This window comes from Gymnodraco acuticeps, unplaced genomic scaffold, assembly GCF_902827175.1.
Source record: "Gymnodraco acuticeps unplaced genomic scaffold, fGymAcu1.1, whole genome shotgun sequence".
NCBI lineage: Eukaryota > Metazoa > Chordata > Actinopteri > Perciformes > Bathydraconidae > Gymnodraco > Gymnodraco acuticeps.
The window spans coordinates 2513905-2533809 of NW_022991219.1; the positions used below are offsets into that span (position 1 = coordinate 2513905).

The 19905-nt window shown below is 41.9% G+C and overlaps 1 protein-coding gene across 1 annotated transcript; it reads right to left on the reverse strand.

The window, feature by feature from the left end:
- Positions 1 to 33: 33 nt before the first annotated feature.
- On the reverse strand, positions 34 to 19450 carry mri1 (methylthioribose-1-phosphate isomerase 1). The gene is made up of 6 exons (XM_034239294.1): positions 18926 to 19450; positions 17792 to 18015; positions 13735 to 13904; positions 13468 to 13644; positions 6985 to 7209; positions 34 to 3604 (listed from the first exon to the last, which is right to left on the reverse strand). The coding sequence occupies exons 1-6, from the start codon at positions 19055 to 19057 to the stop codon at positions 3471 to 3473; spliced, it is 1062 nt and encodes a 353-aa protein (XP_034095185.1). The 5' UTR covers positions 19058 to 19450; the 3' UTR covers positions 34 to 3470.
- Positions 19451 to 19905: the final 455 nt, after the last annotated feature.

Consider the following 19905-nt stretch of genomic DNA (forward strand, 5'->3'; position numbering starts at 1 on the left):
AGCGTATATTAAACAGAGACGGACAAAAGCAACTCAATTAATTTCACTGTGGATTTATTATTTTTCTGTATTGATGTGAAAGAGAAATCTCTTAATTAATGACTGCACTTTACAGCATTATATTCATATACATATATATTTTTTAAAAATCCAGTTTTCCATTTCCACATGTTACAAAATAAAACCAGATCAAGTGATTATCAATAACAACAATAACATACTTGCACTTAAAGAGGCCATCTGAACAACACTCCTTCCATGGTGACTGCAGGCCATACTAATTATTGAGAATAATACACAAACACCTGCTTTGTTTAGTGAAATCATGTGGAAAATACATGGCAAGCAGCGCTGAATTTTGGCACCTGATTATTAGGCGCTTGTTGGGAGGTTGTTGGAACATCTTTTTTACAACACAGTACCATATTGCTGCTGCTTCAAAAGCATGGTGTAAAAAACATGGCGTGATGCAGAAACATTTCAGTGGAAACCCAACTTAACACACTGGCCTGAATACAGGCGACTTTGGCAAACAAAAAGCACCGCCACAAATTATTTGTCACTTTGGGTTCACGGTACAAACATGGATAGTTTAGTCCAGATTTGTTTTCCCTCTTAAATCTGTCAATCAGCTGTGCTGCAGCCAGACACACTGAGTGCATGTGTTCATGCATTCAGTGTTTGAGTCCTGTGTGGGCAGGCGGAGAGGTAGTGTGTATGGTTGAGGAGGCCTCCCCAGTGTGGTGTACTAATGGCCTACTCACTAGGAATCACAATGTCATGAAACAAATAAACAAATCACAGCATAACAGTTATAATCGTGATGTACAGACAAACAAAAATCTCTCAAAGATTAAAAAAACAAAATAATACCTAGTGGGTCTGACCGCTACAAATGTGCTACATATGTCTGGAACATTGTCTAAAGTTGCCCCCAAACACATGATGTCTTGAACTGTACAAAACGAAAAGGAAAGAAAAGTGACTTTTACACTCATGTGTGACCTAACAGCATCTTTGTGAGTTGAGGTTTAATGGGTGAAAGGAGGACAAACGAAGAGTAGGAAGATAAAGGAAGAAGTGAGCTTATATTACAGCAATGATACTATGGATTCTGCAGTGATTATTCTTGACATTAAGCTTTTTTTTGTGGGTTTTCTCTGGGTGACTCGGTTGTCCTGCAGAGTGTGAAAGGTTATAAATGTTATGTTTAAATTAATGAAGTGAAATACAAAAGTCCACAAGGGAAGCGTGGGAGGTCAGAAAGCAGGGTGAAGGAAGGACTGCTGTCTCTCCGGTCATGATTCCAGCTCCGTCAGTGAGCTATAATGGTGCTGCACCTGTAAGGCAGTGAGCAGTGTGGGCCCCCCCGAAAACTGGCCCTGTGACATTCAGTGCAGCGAGCGGGTGTGTCCTGAACAGATCGAGTTATCTGGGACAATTCTATGGAGCTTCATAATCAATACCAGTTTACTGGTTAATAGTATGTGTTAATAGTAGGTTACAGTCAGGATTTAAAACTGGCTTCTGCAAAGTTACTATGGTCAATATTGGTGCATTATAAAAAGGTAGGGTTACAAATGAATGATGAATATAAAACAAAAACAAAACTTCTGTTTGGTAGTCCTATTTAAAAATAACGGAAGTGAGTATTTTATCAAAATAATGATTATTTTTTAATTGACTATTATCAGTGCTGGATAAACAATTTCCCCGTTGTTTAGTCTGCAAATTAAAGTTGAATTCAAACATTTCTGCCCTTCAAACTTATTTTGTTTCCATCTTCAGGGGTCCTGTCTAACTACTCGGTCGCCCATGGCCCTGATCTCATGGAATAGTCGGGCGGAAGTCAGTCTGAGGAGGGATAATCCAAACAGTTGAAACACATTCGGAACAGCACAAAGCCACAACATGGCCAAGTGTCTGAAATACTGTCTGTCCTGAATGACGAAAGAAAATTCATCTGAGTTGAACATTACATTCTGATTGTTGATGCCAACATGCCTTGTGTCGCACAGCTCACTGAGGCTAGACACTCAGTGAGAATAATCTTTAAGAAATAGTTCACCTCAAAATAAAGTTTTGATTTTATAGCCAAACTATTTAGCCTCAGATTTCCCTTTTCAACTTCTGAGTATACGTCATGTTTCTCTAAATGCTTTTAAGATATCTGCACAATTATGTCAAGACTACAGGTGATGGGTTTAATTGATATTTTGGCCACCTGGGAGAACCGATCACCTATTGTTTAAAGATATTTTGAGATAAGCCTGAAGCTACATATGTATTTTGTAGTGGCACAAATATCAATTAAGTTGGCTGACCCAACTTTTGCTTTAGGGTGAACTATTCCTTTAATGGTGATACCTGTATAGCAGAAACACATCAGCATAACACATCTGAGATCTCAGCAAAAGCTGTTCTGGCAAAGATGACACAATTTCCCTTTTTTTGTGTAGATTTTTCATTCGTACAGAGCGTCCTGTGCTGTATGGTGAATATGTGTATGGTGCTGACATAAGTATGGTTACATATATAATTGCATTATGAGAATACAAGTGTGGTATGATACATTACAACTGGGAATAGCAAGATACAAACAAGGAGTGAGGTATAAACACAGCCATGTATCTTCATAGGCTTCAGCTGACTTACGAGGACCAATCAAGAGTTTCCAAATGTTGCCGCAGGGAGTAAAAAAAACGAGTGAAATACGTTCACTAAAACTCTGGCTGTGAGATTTATGAGCCATACGTTTATTTATTCTTCTACAAAAGGTTTCTAAGTGAAACCAAATAAAGTAAATGTTAATATAACATTTTGAATGTCAAATTTAAATTCAAATAACCACACATTTGGTTAAAATAGCAGTACCTTTTAGTAACAGGGGTTAGCTTTCTACATATGTACACACACTAAAGTCAAGATTATGTATATTTACAAAGTGGGTAGCAGCATTTAAATAAACATGGCTGAGAAAAAAACACTACTTCAAGATCAATATTTTTTTTGCAATTAAAGAAGCCCTGAACATTTGTCTTTTTTTTGCCAAATACAATATTCAGGATTGAGTCCAGCTGAGCATTTTTCATTGTTGCAGAAGCCTTTTAGAAAGAGAAGGAGGTGGCAGGAGAGAATGAAAGACGGGATGGAAGACACGGGTGAAATGGAAAGACCACAGAAAAAAACGTAAAGGGACGTAAAAGAAAAGGGGAGACTGCACATGTGTCTGCTTGACTCTCTGCGATGTGTGTGTGTGTGTGTGTGTGTGTGTGTGTGTGTGTGTGTGAGACTGAAGAACACTGTCTTCTTGTGTGTGCACCACCGACATGTACCAGTGACTGTGCAGTGACCAACAGAAAATGAGTCCACAACTATGACTGTGTGTTCTGTGATGAAATGAGTGTCTTTGAGTGTGTGAACGTTAAGGTGCAGTGGTGCACACAGACCAGCAGGTGCCGCTGAGCACTCTAGAGGGCGGTGAGGCGGCCGGTGAGGGCCGCCTGCAGCTCAGAGGGGAGGAAGACCCCCAGCTCTGTGATGATGCCTCCCGTGATGAGCTGGTGAGGGGTCACGTCGAACGCCGGGTTCCACACCTCGATACCTGCAGGAAACAGGCAGGAATGAGAAATACGGATAATCGTTAATATGGTTCAAGTTTGGCGACACTTCAGTGGGTTTCTTTCATAGTGGGACCCATACGACAGACGAACCCAACACTGCCATTTATTTAAACTATTTACATTTACGATGTTTTTACACTATTTAATTTTGCCAATCCACAATTTTGTATTAACCTTACAACTAGGGGGAAACACCATCGAAATATATAAAAATCCTTGATGTGTATTCATGGCCTGGGAAAGTCAGAAACCAAATAAGTGATGTCATCAGATATAAAGTCTGGAGCTGCTCTATAGACAATGGGTGTTTCTCAATGTCGAGTACACTTGCTTGGTAGCATATGTCTTCCGAGCGTCTTGCTTCAGAAGCGAGGCAAGAATACTTCCTGGCATTCGGAAAACAAAGAGTGGAACAGGCGAGCAAGTGTGCAGGTGTGCTTCATATGATGCCCCCGCCTTACATTTTCCGCCACAGATTTGGGGAAATTGGTCCGTGCGCAAAGCATTGTGTGGATTTTAAGACCGCGGAGTCTACACATGTGCAGCCTTGAAATTTATCCAAACGAAGTGCGCCGGGCTCGGTAGAATTCCAAGTATGCTGGACATTGGAACAGTACTTCGGCGGCACTCGATGACGTAGTATGCTTGAAATAGTGGCTCTGGAGCAGCTTTACTCGAGATTGAGAAACACCAAATGAATGGGAGGCTGGATCCACATAATGTTAGTTTTCTGTTTACTTTAACAAAATTAGATTTGCACTTTTGTACTTTTCTCAGTCTCAAGTCAGCAACATTACTCAGGTAGGCTGTGGCGTTTAAACGATGATCAATTGGTACTAAGGGGCCTAAAGTATGCCAATAAAATATCCCCCAGCATTACACCACCACTTTTGCATACCTTGGATGTAACTAGGGGTTGTTTCAGTTACTGATGCCTTTCTATCCTCTTTAACCAGTCTGGTGATTCTCCTCTGACCTCAACAAGGCATCTTCTGCCCAGCTCACTGGATATTTTTCCCTTTTTTCAACCATACTCTGTAAACTCTAGAGATGGTTGTTTTTAGTTGATCATATTATGATAGAACAACGTAGGCATTCTTTATAGTAGATGTAGTACTCCTTTAAGCTTACAACTACACCTGTACCTGTTCAAACATGACTTTTAGCTAATTATGTAAATGGTTTATAGATAATTTGAATCGTTTTTCAGTTAATTTTGTATTTTTTAAGCTTTTTCCTCAGCTGACAGAATCTTTGTATTGTGACTTATTTTCCCACTTTATTATTTCCCACATGGGAATAACTGGGATGATCGTTTGTTCCTTGGCAGCCAGAAACAAACAATCACTAATATATAAAGTCTATTTATAAAAACTGTCAGCAATTCCCCAAAACAGCTGGGCACTATAGCTTTTGATGTAAATGCTGCTGAAAACAATTGTCAGGAACCATTATCCGCTCCAGATGAATCCACATTCAGTGCTCCAGTCATTATTTACAGCAGCAGGAGGGTGTTGGGATTTACTTTAAATAACCTGCAGTGCCGGTTTAAGGTAATGAATACATAAGGGAACAATTGCAACTGTGTGTCTCATTAGTCGCTTTTTTTAGAAAATTCAAACTATGAAATCAGACTGTGGCTACCTGTTAACACCATCAGTTCATTGCTGTTGCTTTAAATACAAAGTAATGGTTTAAAGATCTAAATAAAGAGCTGTCTGCATTTATTTAAAAATGCAAATCGACATAAAGGACCAGACAGGAATAAGAAGAAAGTAAGAGAGAGAGTGAAACGTAGTGTACAATAGGAGCCAGAGCCTTTTCTTATCAAGCTCCACATTTGTGGAATCAGCTTCCAGTTTGTGTTCGGGCAGCAGACACCCTATCCGTTTTTAAGAGTGCGCTTAAGACCTTCCTTTTTGATAAAGCTTATAGTTAGGGCTGATTAGATTCAGCCCCTAGTTTTGCTGATATAGGCTTAGTTTGTCGAGGGACATCTTACTTCTTCCTTCTCTCTGTCTATACCTGTGTACTCTCATGTTCCGATTAACCCAGCTTCCCCAAATTTCTTTCTTGTTGGTGTCTATCTACGCCGGGATCCTGAGTCGTGGCTGATCCTGTTGCTGCGGTCCTGAGTCCTGGATCGCGAGCCCTGGATCCTGAGTCGTGGCTGTGCCTGTGGTCCTGGATCCTGAGTCCTGGATTTTTAGTCGTGGCTGAACCTGTCACTGTGGTCCTGCCTGACCTTCATCATACTACTTCCCTGATGGCTCCCACAGGATTGTTGACATCCTCGTGAATTCATCTTCCTATTATACACACATGCATTTCCAAACATTTGGACTACCTATGCTGTAAATGTATTATCTCTTCGATTTACACACGGCATCTATTGCACGTCTGTCCGTCCTGGGAGAGGGATCCCTCCTCTGTTGCTCTCCCTGAGGTTTCTCCCATTTTTCCCTTTAAACTGTGGGTTTTCTTCGGAAGTTTTTCCTTGTACGATGTGAGGGTCTAAGGACAGAGGGTGTCGTATTGTCATACTGATATTCTGTACAAACTGTGAAGTCCACTGAGACAAATGTAACATTTGTGATATTGGGATATAGAAATAAACATTTTTGATTGATTGATTGATTGATTGATTGATTGATTGTACGGGCACTCCTCTCCGGGGGCCAGTGTGCTCATTAAATGAGTGTTTTAATTACTGTGATGTCACCGAGCACCTCTCTGCTCTGGCAACGTAATTAGAGATCAAATGACTCAATTCAGCGCTAACGAATTCAACTAAAACACACTTACAATGTTCACTCTCATTGACACATAGACTTTGATGCACAAGTCTGCAAGAGCTCAGGACTGTCCCATTGTGACACCTTCATAATTAAGGACATTTTTAAAACCCCATAGCACATTTTGTGCAGACTTAGGGGGACTTGACCCCAATTTATAGCATCGAAATGTAAAAAAAATGCTGATGATTCAATGATTGTCTAGAGGTCGAGGCACTGGCCATGAAATGCAACTGTGTTTGAATCTGGCTCAAAAACTTTGAAAGAGCCCTCAAAAGAAATGTACAAGCAGATAGCAGCAAATTCCTGTAGCCTAACACTTAAGTGGTCACACACATGCCCCCCCCCCTCCTTTTTTTTACTCAATTAAGTTAAAGTCTGCACGAGTTTGGTCCTTAAGGCTGAGGGCGGACATTGGAACAGTGTCCCCAAGCCTGAATATTTTCCCATGGCTCTCATTCAACTCAACCTACTGTTTATAACCCTTCCTGTTAGTTCTAAATAATAAAATCACATTGTGATTTCTTCCCCTCTTTTAAAAACCCCAAAGACCCCACACGTCTTACCGGGGGCAGCGATGGGTATTCCGTTTATACTGGTGAGCTCCTCTGGGGGGCGCACTTCGATGATGATGTCCCTGCCGCTCTCCAGGCTCAGGTCACATGACGTGCTGGGTGCGGCCACGTAGAAAGGAATCCCATGGTGCTTTGCAGAGATGGCCAGCTGGTACGTGCCCACCTTGTTGGCCGTGTCACCGTTGGCGACCACCCTGTCTGCACCCACCACCACAGCTGAGAGGAGGAACAAAATGGGGAGATGGTTAGCACTAGAAAGAGGAACATTTGGCTGCAGTCGAAGTCCAAAAATCAGCCCCTATCGTCTAACCCAGGGGTCTGCAACCTTTTTGACCAAAAGAGCCATTCTGCTCCTTTTTCCAAAAACATTTTTTTGTCTGGAGCCGCAAAACATATTTCATAGTTTTTTATTGTTATATCAGACAAAAACTACAGTTTTTTGCATTTATTAGGCTATTTATTACATGATATAAAACTGTTAACCTCTAATAAGAAACAAAGAACTCTTATAAAGGAGAATTAAAAATAATACACAGGCCTACTTTAAAATACATTAAACACAGCACTTGGGGAGTCCTCTGCACATTTGAAGGAAAAAAATATATTATTAAAATGGGCCCACTTTGAAATAAATAAAACATATAGCTGCACCCTAAAAAGAGTTAAAGGTAGGTAAGAATGGAGAAACCAGCTCGAGTGCGTTAGAATTTGAAAGTACACAACCGGAAAAAATCTGCCTCTTCCTTACAGAGCCCCTCCTCCAACACACACGAACGCGCACATGACCAATGAGGGCACGAGATAAGTTTGTGCACAGATGGAAGGCTGACAGGCAGGTAGGCCATCCAGTTACTTTAGCCGGGCCGGCTCAGATGATTGGTCGTGCTTTTTACAGCGCTGCGGCTTCCAGAGATACATTTTTGTATGTATTTTTTGTCAAAGCATTTAATATATTCATTGCTATCGGGATGTTAAGAGCATTCCATGGAATATAACAAAAAGTGTTTTCTGAAACAAATGACATACCCCATTGAATTATGACTGAAGATCGTCAGCTGTCTTCCTCTTCCGTGTTGTTCCTCGATACGTAAAGGCTGCACCACCGTTGACAACTTCTCTCTACATATCAAACATACCGGTAAACCAGCATCGCTTGCTGTGAAAGCAGATAACTCTGTCCTCACAAAATTCAATCCTGTGTTCCTCCGGTACTTTTCTTTGATTTATCCATAGTTCGCTCATCGAATGTTAGTTAGTTAGTGGACAGACTGTCAGGAGGAAAGTGAAACGGGCTGGTGTGTGGCAGACTAAGGTTGTTACCGTTCCTGACACTGTGGTGGACTACAACAGAAGCATGGGCTGCGTGGATGTGTCCGATGCTTTGATTGGGTACTACAGCGTTCACCACAAAACCATGAAATGGTACAAGACCTTTTTTTTACCATTTTCTGGACATTGCAGTGGTGAACAGCTTCCTTCTCCACAAGGAGCTGCACAAGATGAGGGGTGACCCCGGCAGGACGAAGCCACACACCCAGAAGTCCTTCAGGGAGCAGCTTGCTGCAGACATGAGGGGTGAAGTCCCTGCAGCAGCACCACCACCACTCCCCCCCCCCCCCCCCCCCCCATCATCATCACTCGTATGCATTCCCAAGTATTATGGGGAAGATGCCACCGCGCTCAGCAGGAGGTGCTCTGATGCTGGCAACACAACGGTGAAGACCTATCAACTGCACTAAGTGCCTGGTGCCTCAATTCAAAAACACTAAACACATTCAGGTTGTGTACATTTTTTCTTTTTTGCAAGTGTTTACAAAAAAAAATGCTTGTGGTGTTATTTCGGTTTTAGTGTCGTTTTTTAGTGTTATTTTTGAAATAAATCTGCTCCTTTTGGAGACAAATGTATCCTATGTTTCCTAATTGTTATTGTGTAAGTAAACCTTCCTAGAAGTGTTAGTCGGGTGTAAGGACTGTGGCAAAGTCCACACACAGACACACACACACCATACAAAAAAAATGTAATTAAAAAAAATAAAATATTTTTTTTAAACACTTGTATTTGGATGGAATGATTACCTATAGTGATAACATTATTTTTACAGTATGGTACCTGAAAAAGGTCAAATGGCACTGATGGTATCCAAATGTGCCAAAATGTGCCCAAAGGTCAGTCCGCCTGGACTACTTTTTTCTAAACCTCTCTAAAAAGGTCAAATTTAACTTGTTTTGCCTCAATCTTGATACAGGGTACTTATTAGATGTTATACTTTGGATTCCTAAAGCTTTTAGTCTACTATCCCATCATTCATGGGTAGTTTTCACTATAAGTAATGTTTTTTTTTTAGGCGGGGTAAGAATTTACCTTTTTTGACTATGTTCCATCTGAATTTACTCTGACTGAGAAATATCTATATTGATTCTGACACTTCTACAACTCACAGATGTAACCTTGCTTTGATAAAATAAATTATTTATATAACCCTTTTAGAAGTTGATAGTCCTTTGTTTTGGGCATAGCATTTTCGAGCCTGAAACCTTAAAAACAGGCTCAGGGCTTAAGAGGTTAATAAGCACCGTAACTTTCATGATATAATTTATCGGTTATAATCGGTTGTTTCCGTGAACGGCCGAATATTTCCTCGCCACAAATGCATTGTGGGGCAGCATTTTCTCCTTTTCTTTTGTAAAGGAAGATCCAGTGTTTCCTAAGCTAAAGGAGGTTATAAAGTAAGTTTGAAACCTCCTTTCCTTTCATCTAGAGCAGCGGTTTTCAAAGTGTGAGACGCGTCAGAGCTTCAGGGGAGGCGCAGCTTGAGAAAAAAAGAACGAGAAACAGTGAAATCTAGCTAGTTAACTTCAGCTAACTTTATGCGAGCGGCAACATGGATTGATTTTTAGTGAAGTTACCTAAAGTGAGAGAGGAGACAGCGTCTGGCAGAAAACGTCACTTGCACACTTTTGGCTGTTTGTGGAGACAGAGTTCTCCCACCTCGCCAAAAAGGCTGTATAAGTGCTCATTCCCTTCACCTCCGCCTACCTGTGTGAGTGTGGGTATTCCACATTGACTTTGATCAAAAGCAAGTACCGGTCAAGCAGGGGCGGATCTACCGGGGTGGCATGGGGTGGCAACTGCTACCCTAAAAATAGCCTTGCCACCCCAGCTGCCACCCCAGTTGGCAGCTTTGTTTTGAAAGAAAAGTTGTGGCTCATCGGACATTTATGAGAGAAAATCCCTAATGTCCGAGTGCAAGTGAATGCAGCACAAGACGCAAGCCTTGTAACCCCTCCCCTGGCGCGAGCGAGGAAATGTGATTGGCGGCGATTTCATTTGAACGGGACGGCGCATTCGGACCCCAAGTAGACGGAAGGAATGAGGTATTTGCGGTCTACGATGACAGGGAAAAGACTGTCAAGTTTGGCTGTACTCAGGGGCGGATCTACCGGGGTGGCATGGGGTGGCAACTGCCACCCTAAACAATAGCCTTGCCACCCCAGCTGCCACCCCAGTTGGCATCTTTGTTTTGAAAGAAAAGTTGTGGCTCATCGGACATTTATGAGAGAAAGTCTCTAATGTCCGAGTGCAAGTGAATGCAGCACAAGACGCGAGTCTTGTAACCCCTCCCCCGGTCCTGGCGCGAGAGTGGAAATATGATTGGTGGCGAATTCACTTGAACGGGGGGACGGCGCAAAACGAGAAGCCTTTCGGACTCAAGTAGACGGAAGGAATGAGGTATTTGCGGTCTACAATGACAGAGAAGAGACTGTCAAGTTTGGCTGTACTCAGCATTGAATCAAAACGCACTAAAGCTTTGGATCTTAATACGTTTGTGAGGCGTTTTGCTGAACAACATGGTAATCGCCGCATTCAGCTGTAATAGACATGCCAACTTCATGCTCTGCTCACGGATGACTCGATGAGAATAACAAACTATTAAGATGATGACTTTGTATACGTGTATATATTTTTTTCTTTGAGGGGGTCTGCCCCCAAAAAACTGTTTTAAGTCCTGAGAAAGTAAAATAAGACGGTGTGTAAAACTACACTGCCCAGACAAAAAAAAGTAACCACTTTGATTTAACTAGGCCAGTAGGTAAGGACCTTCCACTGGACAATAACTGCAGCGATGTTTTAGCTGAATACACGTTTTTTAACCCCAACTGATGCAGTTAGTCACTTCTTTAATGTTTGTTCTTTCTGATGTAAAGTCAAGGTTGTAACTGTATATCAATAATGATATAATTACTTGTTTTTCAAATTTGAAGGAAGGTGAGCAAGCATCTTGATGAACATTCATCATTAACTCCTCCAAAAAATATAGTTTATTCAATAATAAATGAATATGTGAATCATAACAGTTCTTCACTATATCTGTAAAGCGTCTTTGAGCACCTGTAAAACCGCTAACAAATTAAATCTATTATTATTATTATTATTTATTAACAGTAATAATAACACTGAATATGTGAATCATAACAGTGATTGACAGCTGATAGGAATAATATGATTGTTAATAGTATCATATTCATTCAGACAAACATCGATGAGACAGTTAATTAATATACTTATTGCAGCAGTCTGCATAGATTTGGTACCCCTGCTGGTCTAAGAGTGAAACCAACTCATTCAGTTAAAATTCATTAAATTACGTCTGCCAACTTATATGTAAGGCTTTACTGATGTGCCACAATAATATCACCTATGTCATTGAGTTAAAATATTAATATTGTGCCTTTCCAAGTTAATATTGATTGTAGGGGTGTAACGGTTAACAAACATTTCGGTTCGGTACGTACCTCGGTTTTTAGGTCACGGTTCGGTTCGGTACAGCAGAAAAAATTATCACAAAACATTAAATATATATTTGTTAATTATTATTAAACTGTGAATAATGTATTCAAATAAATACAAAATATAATAAAATAAACATTAAGGTGCAGCATTTCGATTAACTGAAATAATCTGTATTTGAACTGTACTGTACTAGCACCTAAGCAGCCAGCTTGACATTATGACTTGCTTGTCATTGTATTTTCATGTTTTTTTAAAGAAAGATGAACTTGTCCACATTGCTTGCCGAAAGGGCAGATCTGCTGGCACTAATAATGTCTCCTGCTGTGGAGAACACCCTCGCTAGGGACAGTGGTAGCAGATACAGCCAGGTAGCGCTTTGCTAACATGGCAACATAAGGATATTTGGCGTTTGTAATAGCTTTGGCTCGGTCTGAACTCTCTGCGAGTGGTGGAGGCTTAAATGCTAGTGGGAGTTGGGTTTGCACTTCAGTCTTTTTTCTTTTGGTACCGGTGATATTCACGTTCGGGTGATGCCTTTTCAAGAGTGTGCAAGTTTGATGTGTTGCCAGCCGCGTAACCAATTTTAGTTGAACAATGCCGACAAACAGCTTTGGTTCGGTCCACCTGTCTTTGTCCGTCATCCTTGTACGTAACTGCGAAACCAAAATGTTCCCAAGACTTCAATGATGCGGGAGGATTTTCGAGCTCAACTTTATCTGTGTTCGTCATTTCGACAGTTCCTCAAATTACTGACTACATTTGAACGCATCCCTGTGACCAGCTCTCATAGTATGCCTCTCGTCCAATGAAATGACTTGGTCGCTCTATGATATATACCTGAGATTACTTCCAGAAAGTTGTTCATGTTCTCAATTTTTTACGTTTAACGCTATATTCGTACGTGTACCAAACCGAAGGGCCCGTACCGAATAATTTCAGTACGGGTACGTGTACCGTTACACCCCTAATTGATTGATATGATTGCGATTTAAATCAGCATATACTTCTGCCAGGAGATGCCACCCCTCAAAATCTCCTGCCACCCTCTTGCCACCCCATGAATATTTGTCTAGATCCGCCCCTGGCTGTACTCAGTATTGAATCAAAATGCACCAGAGCTTTAGATCTTAATACGTTTGTGAGGCGTTTTGCTGAACAAGATGGTAATCGCCGCATTCAGCTGTTATAGGCATGCCAACTTGATGCTCTGCTCACGGATGACTCGATGAGTATAAAAAAATTGTTAAGATGATGACCTTACGTGTGTAAATATTTTTTTTTCTTTGTGGGTGTCTGCCCCCAAAAAACTGTTTGAAGTCCTGAGAAAGTCAAATAAGACGGTGTGTACACTGCCCAGCCAAAAGAAAGTAACCACTTTGATTTAACTAGGCCAGTAGGTAAGGACATTCCACTGGATAATAACACCCCTGCATTATAGCGACAACAACAATAATAATAGCAATAATTGGGAGTGGGGGCGCGGCTGTTCTTATGTTCTCTGAGGGGAAGCTCACCTTCCCACACTTTGAAAACCCCTGATCTAGAGAATTCGAACGGCTCTTATCATGGCTGCCACTGAGGTACCTCCGGGTCATTTCACTCCATTAGGAAGGTTCCTAAGAGAAACTGACAATTCGACTGCAGCCTTTGAATAAAAAGGAAAAATGGACGCAAACACACACCTGTGATGTTCATTTCTCTCATGGTCAGGGCCGCCATGCTGTCTGTGATAAGGGTAGCAGGGATTCCTTCTGCGACCGCCTCGTACGCCGTCAGTCTGGACCCCTGGTTGTAGGGCCTCGTCTCCGTGCAGTACACACGCTTCAGCCTGCCCAGCGTGTGGAGGCTTCTCACCACGCCTAGACACAAATACACACATTATTACCATGACAGTGCCTTAAATATTTCACCCTCTTTTCTCATTGCACATCCCCGGGCTCCAGTCTCACCGAGTGCGGTCCCGTATCCAGCGGTGGCGAGCGAGCCGGTGTTGCAGTGTGTGAGGATGGTCACGGAGTCCCTCGGAACGCCGGACAGGATGTGCTGGGCGCCATAGTTACCAATCTTCTTGTTGTCGTTGACATCACGCTCCAGCATGTCTTCGATCCAGGAGATTACACTGTGGGAGGCGGGCACAAGAGATGGGAAATGATGAGAGGCTCCATCTGGTACTGTGGACCCAGCCCGTCCATCAAGTCTGCAGCTACAATATGTCTGCATGCCTCTGCCCGACTTCTCTGCATCTTTATCCATTTCTCTAAACCAGGGGTGTCAAACTCAATTTCATCGCGGGCTACATTGGTATTATGGTTGCACTCAAAAGGGCCGGTTGTAACTTTAAGACTATATAATATAATGTATTATATTACATTATTGCCTCTGCCATAGATTATTATCGGATAGGGTAATAGCTTCATAATTAACTACATCTGAATGCAGAAGTCATGGGCAAATAATTGTAAGTCTCTTCATTTCACAAACTTGAGATTCATTGTGGGACATGTGTATGGACAACGTGCTTCTGTAAAGCGGCATGTAATCGTATAATAAACGTATTATATTCGTTGCAAGCTCTTGCGGGCCACATTCAAATCAGCCCTGCTCTAAACCATAATATTTGTTCTAAACGTTTTTGCACCTTATCCCCCCGTTCGCTCCTGCTACTGTAGCTCTATCACAATTTCCTTATGGTCAAGAATAGCGTTAACAAAGACATCACAATATGTTTTACATAATAACACAATATCGGTATTGCGACAAACGTGTAGGGTTGACTTCTGATGCTTTAATAAGATATTTACACAACAAGATTTTTTGAAGTTATCATGAGAAGTGTGAATATAATGTTTGGGTAAAGACAAATAATAGAACAATTCGGTTTACATCAATTTACTGTAATGCATCCTTTAAAACCTTTACAGACAACAACTGCGTCTTATAATACTGTAATATCAAAAATCTAAGAAGATATCTAGGCTCATTAGAATATCAATATAATGCCCAGCCCTTATCTTTTTATTTTTGATTACAAATCCGGACCCCTCAACTTCAGGGCATCTGCCGATCAGATTCCCACTTTCCTATCACCAAATTTAAAAAATAACGTATTGGAATTAATTTGAATCATAGTTATATCCATTATGAGGGCATGAGGGATGCTGGGGCATGGCGCCGCTGCGGCACGTGACTGTAACTGATATCAGAAACACTGGCTTCTATAATGACATTTACAAAGAAGCTGTAATAGATGCGGACTGGTTATATAATATTTAGTAAATACCAATACGGGTAATCTCCACTATTAAGTCGATGTTTTGTCCCAACATGACGGCCATTATTCACCTTGATACTTTTAATTCTATCACCACTAACATCTCTTTCAGCTCCTCACATATGTTCTGCTTCTATCCTGCAAACTACAGTCATGTGGAACAAATGAATACTGTTAAAACACTACTCAGGGCTTCTCTCTCACGCTGACAAGCTATCTGTAATGACATGTATAATATACAGGCTTCCTAATTTTCACATTGTGTGTTTCGATAACTTTCACAACTTTTTATAAGATACACCTGCAGCTGGTGTTAAACAAGGAAGTGCTTTATCAGCTCCACACCTTTCTTTAGCAAAAGCACAGGTTTAGATGATTTAAATTCTCAGTAGTTCATACGTTTCCCTTTACATTGGTCACTGACAGTAGTGTTAATTTCGTTGACTAAAACTATGACGAAATATGTTCGTCAACGACCTTTTTTTCCATGACGAAAACGAGACGATGACGAGACGGCACCGATGGCAGTAAACAATAACTGTAACGAAATCATCATGCAATATCGTTGACGAAAAGTGACGAGACGAAAATGTAATTTACTAAATAAAAACTATGCCAAAATCTCTCTTTACTTTCGTTGACGAAAAATGAGGAGACGAAATATTATCAAAGATAACGTTACATCTCTGATAGTCAGTTTTTCTCCCAGCAGTTCCATTTCCGGTGCTGCGGCAGGGCAGCAGCTGTGTGTGTCTGTGCTGCGCGCGGCGGTACATTAGAATTACACCGGGCAGCGGCACAATATGAACTGTCAGGAAGACTCGGGTCTAACTCATGGTCTCTAACTAACCTTATTTAACAGAAAATAAAAAGGCAACAACAGGGCTTGGGAGCAGTGGTCGCACTCGCGTTAACCGAATACCCCCCTGCCCCCGTCAGCGCGAGTGATTGATAAATTGTGCACTCGACGGATAATAATGGATTATGACGGAAATGTTACGATCCGTCAAAATGACTGACAACGAAAAAGTCTAAAGCCACCACTGCTTGGGAGAAAGAAACAATGTGATATTTGGGCCCATTTTCGCTACAATGAGGCAGAGAAAAAAAGCGAATGCATTGTTTCATCAGAAGGGAAGCAATGTGGCCATAACACAGCTGGTAAAAACACCACAAACCTGATCAGATACTCTCTGCAAAGCTTCTTAATCATTCAACCTGTGTTTTTCATCAAATAAGGACAAGATATAATCTTATTTATTTATATATACTAAAATGACAAATGATTGGTTTTGGCTAGACTAGTTTGACTGAAATGTTCTATATAATCTGATGACTAAAAAAGACTCAACAGTTTTCATTGACAAAAAGTAGACTAAAATAATTAGTGTTCTTTGACTAAAATGCTCAGACTTTTAGTCGACTAAATCTTGACTAAAATGTTTACTGTTTTAGTTGACTAAAATAAGACTAAAATGCTCAGACTTTTAGTCGACTTAAACTTGACTAAATAAAAACAGGATGAAGGTGACTAAATATGACTAAAAGTAAAAAGGAAATTTAACACAGGACTAAGACTAAAACTAAATTAAAAAAATAGCTGACGAAATTAACACTAACTGACAGTCACCCATAAGGTGTCCTATGGAGTTTCCGTTTACATTCACTATCCTTAAGGCAAAACAAATATATTTCAAAATGCAGAACACGTTGTTCTTTGTTTGGAGCCAGCATTGTTAACATCCATGTTTACCTGCTAACAGTCTTCTCCTTCCCTGCCAAACAGCCAACAGTAGATCAATGGTAGATTCATGTTAAACCAGTGAGAGGATTGTGTATCGCATCACTCATGTGCATGTGGACCCTCGCGATTGGGAACAAACTAAATAGAGACTCATATTTAAAAACATGTCTATACAGCACAACTAACTATCAAAATCTCCAATGGGTACCTTTAAAACAATATTGTTTATAGCTACATTATGGTGCTATACACACACAGATAAGCAAATCAAAAGTCTAACACACTTTCAGGATCTTGGTCATGTATTGACATTAAGGGAAACAAGGCAGAAGTACAGTGGCTGAGAAAATGTATTCATTTCTAAATGGGGCCTATATAAACCGACTAGTCAGTTTTTGACCATTTATTGAGACACAAATATCGCCATAAAAGGGTTTCTGTCATTAACCGAGGCAAACAACCACCTATGATGATTTAAGATAACATTCCGGCAACCTGAAAATGAGACGTTAGGTGTAAAACAACAGCGTCGGTCTCTAGCATCTGTGCTTGTAGTCCCGAAAAAAGGTACCCTCTCTAGGCGTCCAACACTCCGGTTGTAGTCTGCAAGTATAAGTCGGCTGTTGGCCGCCAGAATTTCAGCCACCATTCTTCTCCCCTTCCAATAACTGCCCTATTGCAAGGGCACCAACTCAGCATCCAGTGCAACCCAGGACAAATATGACATAACAGTCAAAGCGTTTTCCCCATGTACTATAATAATAATATGTGTTAAAAACACAACTTTTAAAGATGCCCAAACTGCAAAGCTTCAAAATGTGTTTTTACATACACAAAGGACTGTGAATAATGTCCCCATCACTTTAATCAAAACCGCATTAGAAAGGGGTCTGTAAGTGTAAAAAGTCAACCTTTTCTTTGTATCAATGTTTCAATCAAGGAAATTACCCCAAACCAAAACATTGAATATGAGCAGTTTATAATCTCCCACCTTTCTCTGAGCTGCTCGGAGTTCTTCTCCATGCTCTCGTTCTCAGCGAACTCCATCAGCTCTCGGGCGGCGCGGCCCATGTTGACGGCGGTGGGCCGAGCCGAGGTCAGGTGGCACAGAGACTCCCTGATGAAGGTCACGGGGTCATCGCCCCCGGCGCCCGCTCGCAACTCCACAGCAAGGCTGAGGCAGCCGACGATGGCGATGGCCGGGGCGCCCCGCACCTGGAGGAGGAGGAGGAAGAAGAGGACAATCAGCATCACATGGTGGACCTCATCTTTGGTTTCTATGCCAACTTCCTACATCTGTCCCCCAGTTTTCCTGAGGATAATTAATCTCTTTCCACAGTTGTAAGAGGGTGATCACAGAGCTGCAAGTTGGCACAGCAGCTTTATATAAAATGATATCATCTGGAGTAATTTCTCTGTCTACCATCATGACATCACCCGCTGGTTATGGGACATTCCTTCACTCTGACACACGATATTACGTCTGTCTGCTACTATGTGTGTGTAAGCCGGGTAGACAAAAGAGTGAATATCTGCTCAGCCCTAATAAGTGAGCATCTGAAAACCTCCCCTGCTGTTACAGAACTTATAATTCTCTGATCACCTCTCTGTGTCAGGGCTTCAGGTTCAGAGCGATAAATGAGCTGGATGTGTCACTGAGTGCAGCGTAACACCCAAACGCGAACAAAAACCCTGGCAAAGGTCATTAATAATTCATAAATAATCTTTTCCCAAAGAAAGAGGAGTAGGGAGGGGGGAGGAGGAGAGGGGCCATATTGCATGGGTGGGTGGCTGTGTGCAGATGCTTACTTTGTCGCGCTTGCACATGATAATGTAAAAACTAAACATAAAGGATGGTTTTGTATGAGTGGGGGTGGTGCGTATGGGGGGGGGGGGGGTGCATATGGTGGGTGCTGCAGCTGCATCCAAAACAAAAATACAGGCCGACAGAGGCATATTGGGAACATATGCGTACAGCGGAGTGAGCACAAAAGAGACCCGAGAAAAAATACATGCACGACGGGAGTAAATGCATAAGCAAGCGGGCAAGCAGGTCGGATGGGAAGTGGGGGAGCAAGGCAGGAGGAGAGAGAGGAAGAAAGAAAGGAAGGAAGGGGCTCCGTACCTTCATGGACTTGATGGCCTCGTAAGCATCCTGCACCGAGCGGATCTCCTCGTAAGTAGTCTGGTGTGGCAGCAGCAGCTGGTTCAGGATCTGCAGAGACCCGGCCCGGTAGCGGATCGATTCCAGCGTCATGGCCGAACAACGAGGAGGGATGGCGGGGGAGAAAGAACACGGAGAGACCGGCTGCGGGTGCGCGCACACGCACACACAATCTCTGTCGCACACACACACACTTTCACACTCTATTGAGAAGATACACGTTGAAGGGACCGCGGCCTGGATGTCGGTAGTCCACGCGAGCCGTAGCAAGAGGAGAAGCTAAGTGTAGCCGCACGCGGAGGAGCAGGAGGAGGTGCGGGTGGGACAGAGTCACGAGAGAAGGAGGTCTGCAGTGTGGCACGGGAGGATAGAGGGGAGAGGAGTGAGAGAAGAAAACCTTCACACACTGACAGACAAGCAGGGAGGCTGACACGGAACCACGTGTTCAACCGAGCAGGAAGCCCGAGCCTCGGTGTCCACGCCCACCAAAGTCTCGCGGGTTGTCCAAAGACTCCCCTCTTCTTCTGTTCCTCCTGCGCACCATCCCCCCCTCTCATCTTTCCCCCTTTGTCAGGGGAAATCTCACATTCAAACACATTATTAGCATAACACCAAAGCCCCAAGCTTCCCCAGCAACAACGGCAAGCATTGTCTGAAAAAGAAATTCTATTTTTGTCTTACATTTTTATTGCTTTATAGTATTCATTATTACAAAACCAACCAATATTTGTTATTTTGAATACATTTGTTGAAACCCACTGTGAAGAAGGGTGTGCCACAAACTAGGCTGGCCTTTTAAAAAAAAAAAGAATTACCATAAAGCAATATCACAAAAAACAAGTTACTATTTCATCATCTCTGTGAGCGTTTCTCCTGGAGCTTCATACTAGGGACTTGCGACATACAGTGTCTAATAATAGCAATTAATAATTATGTTCATT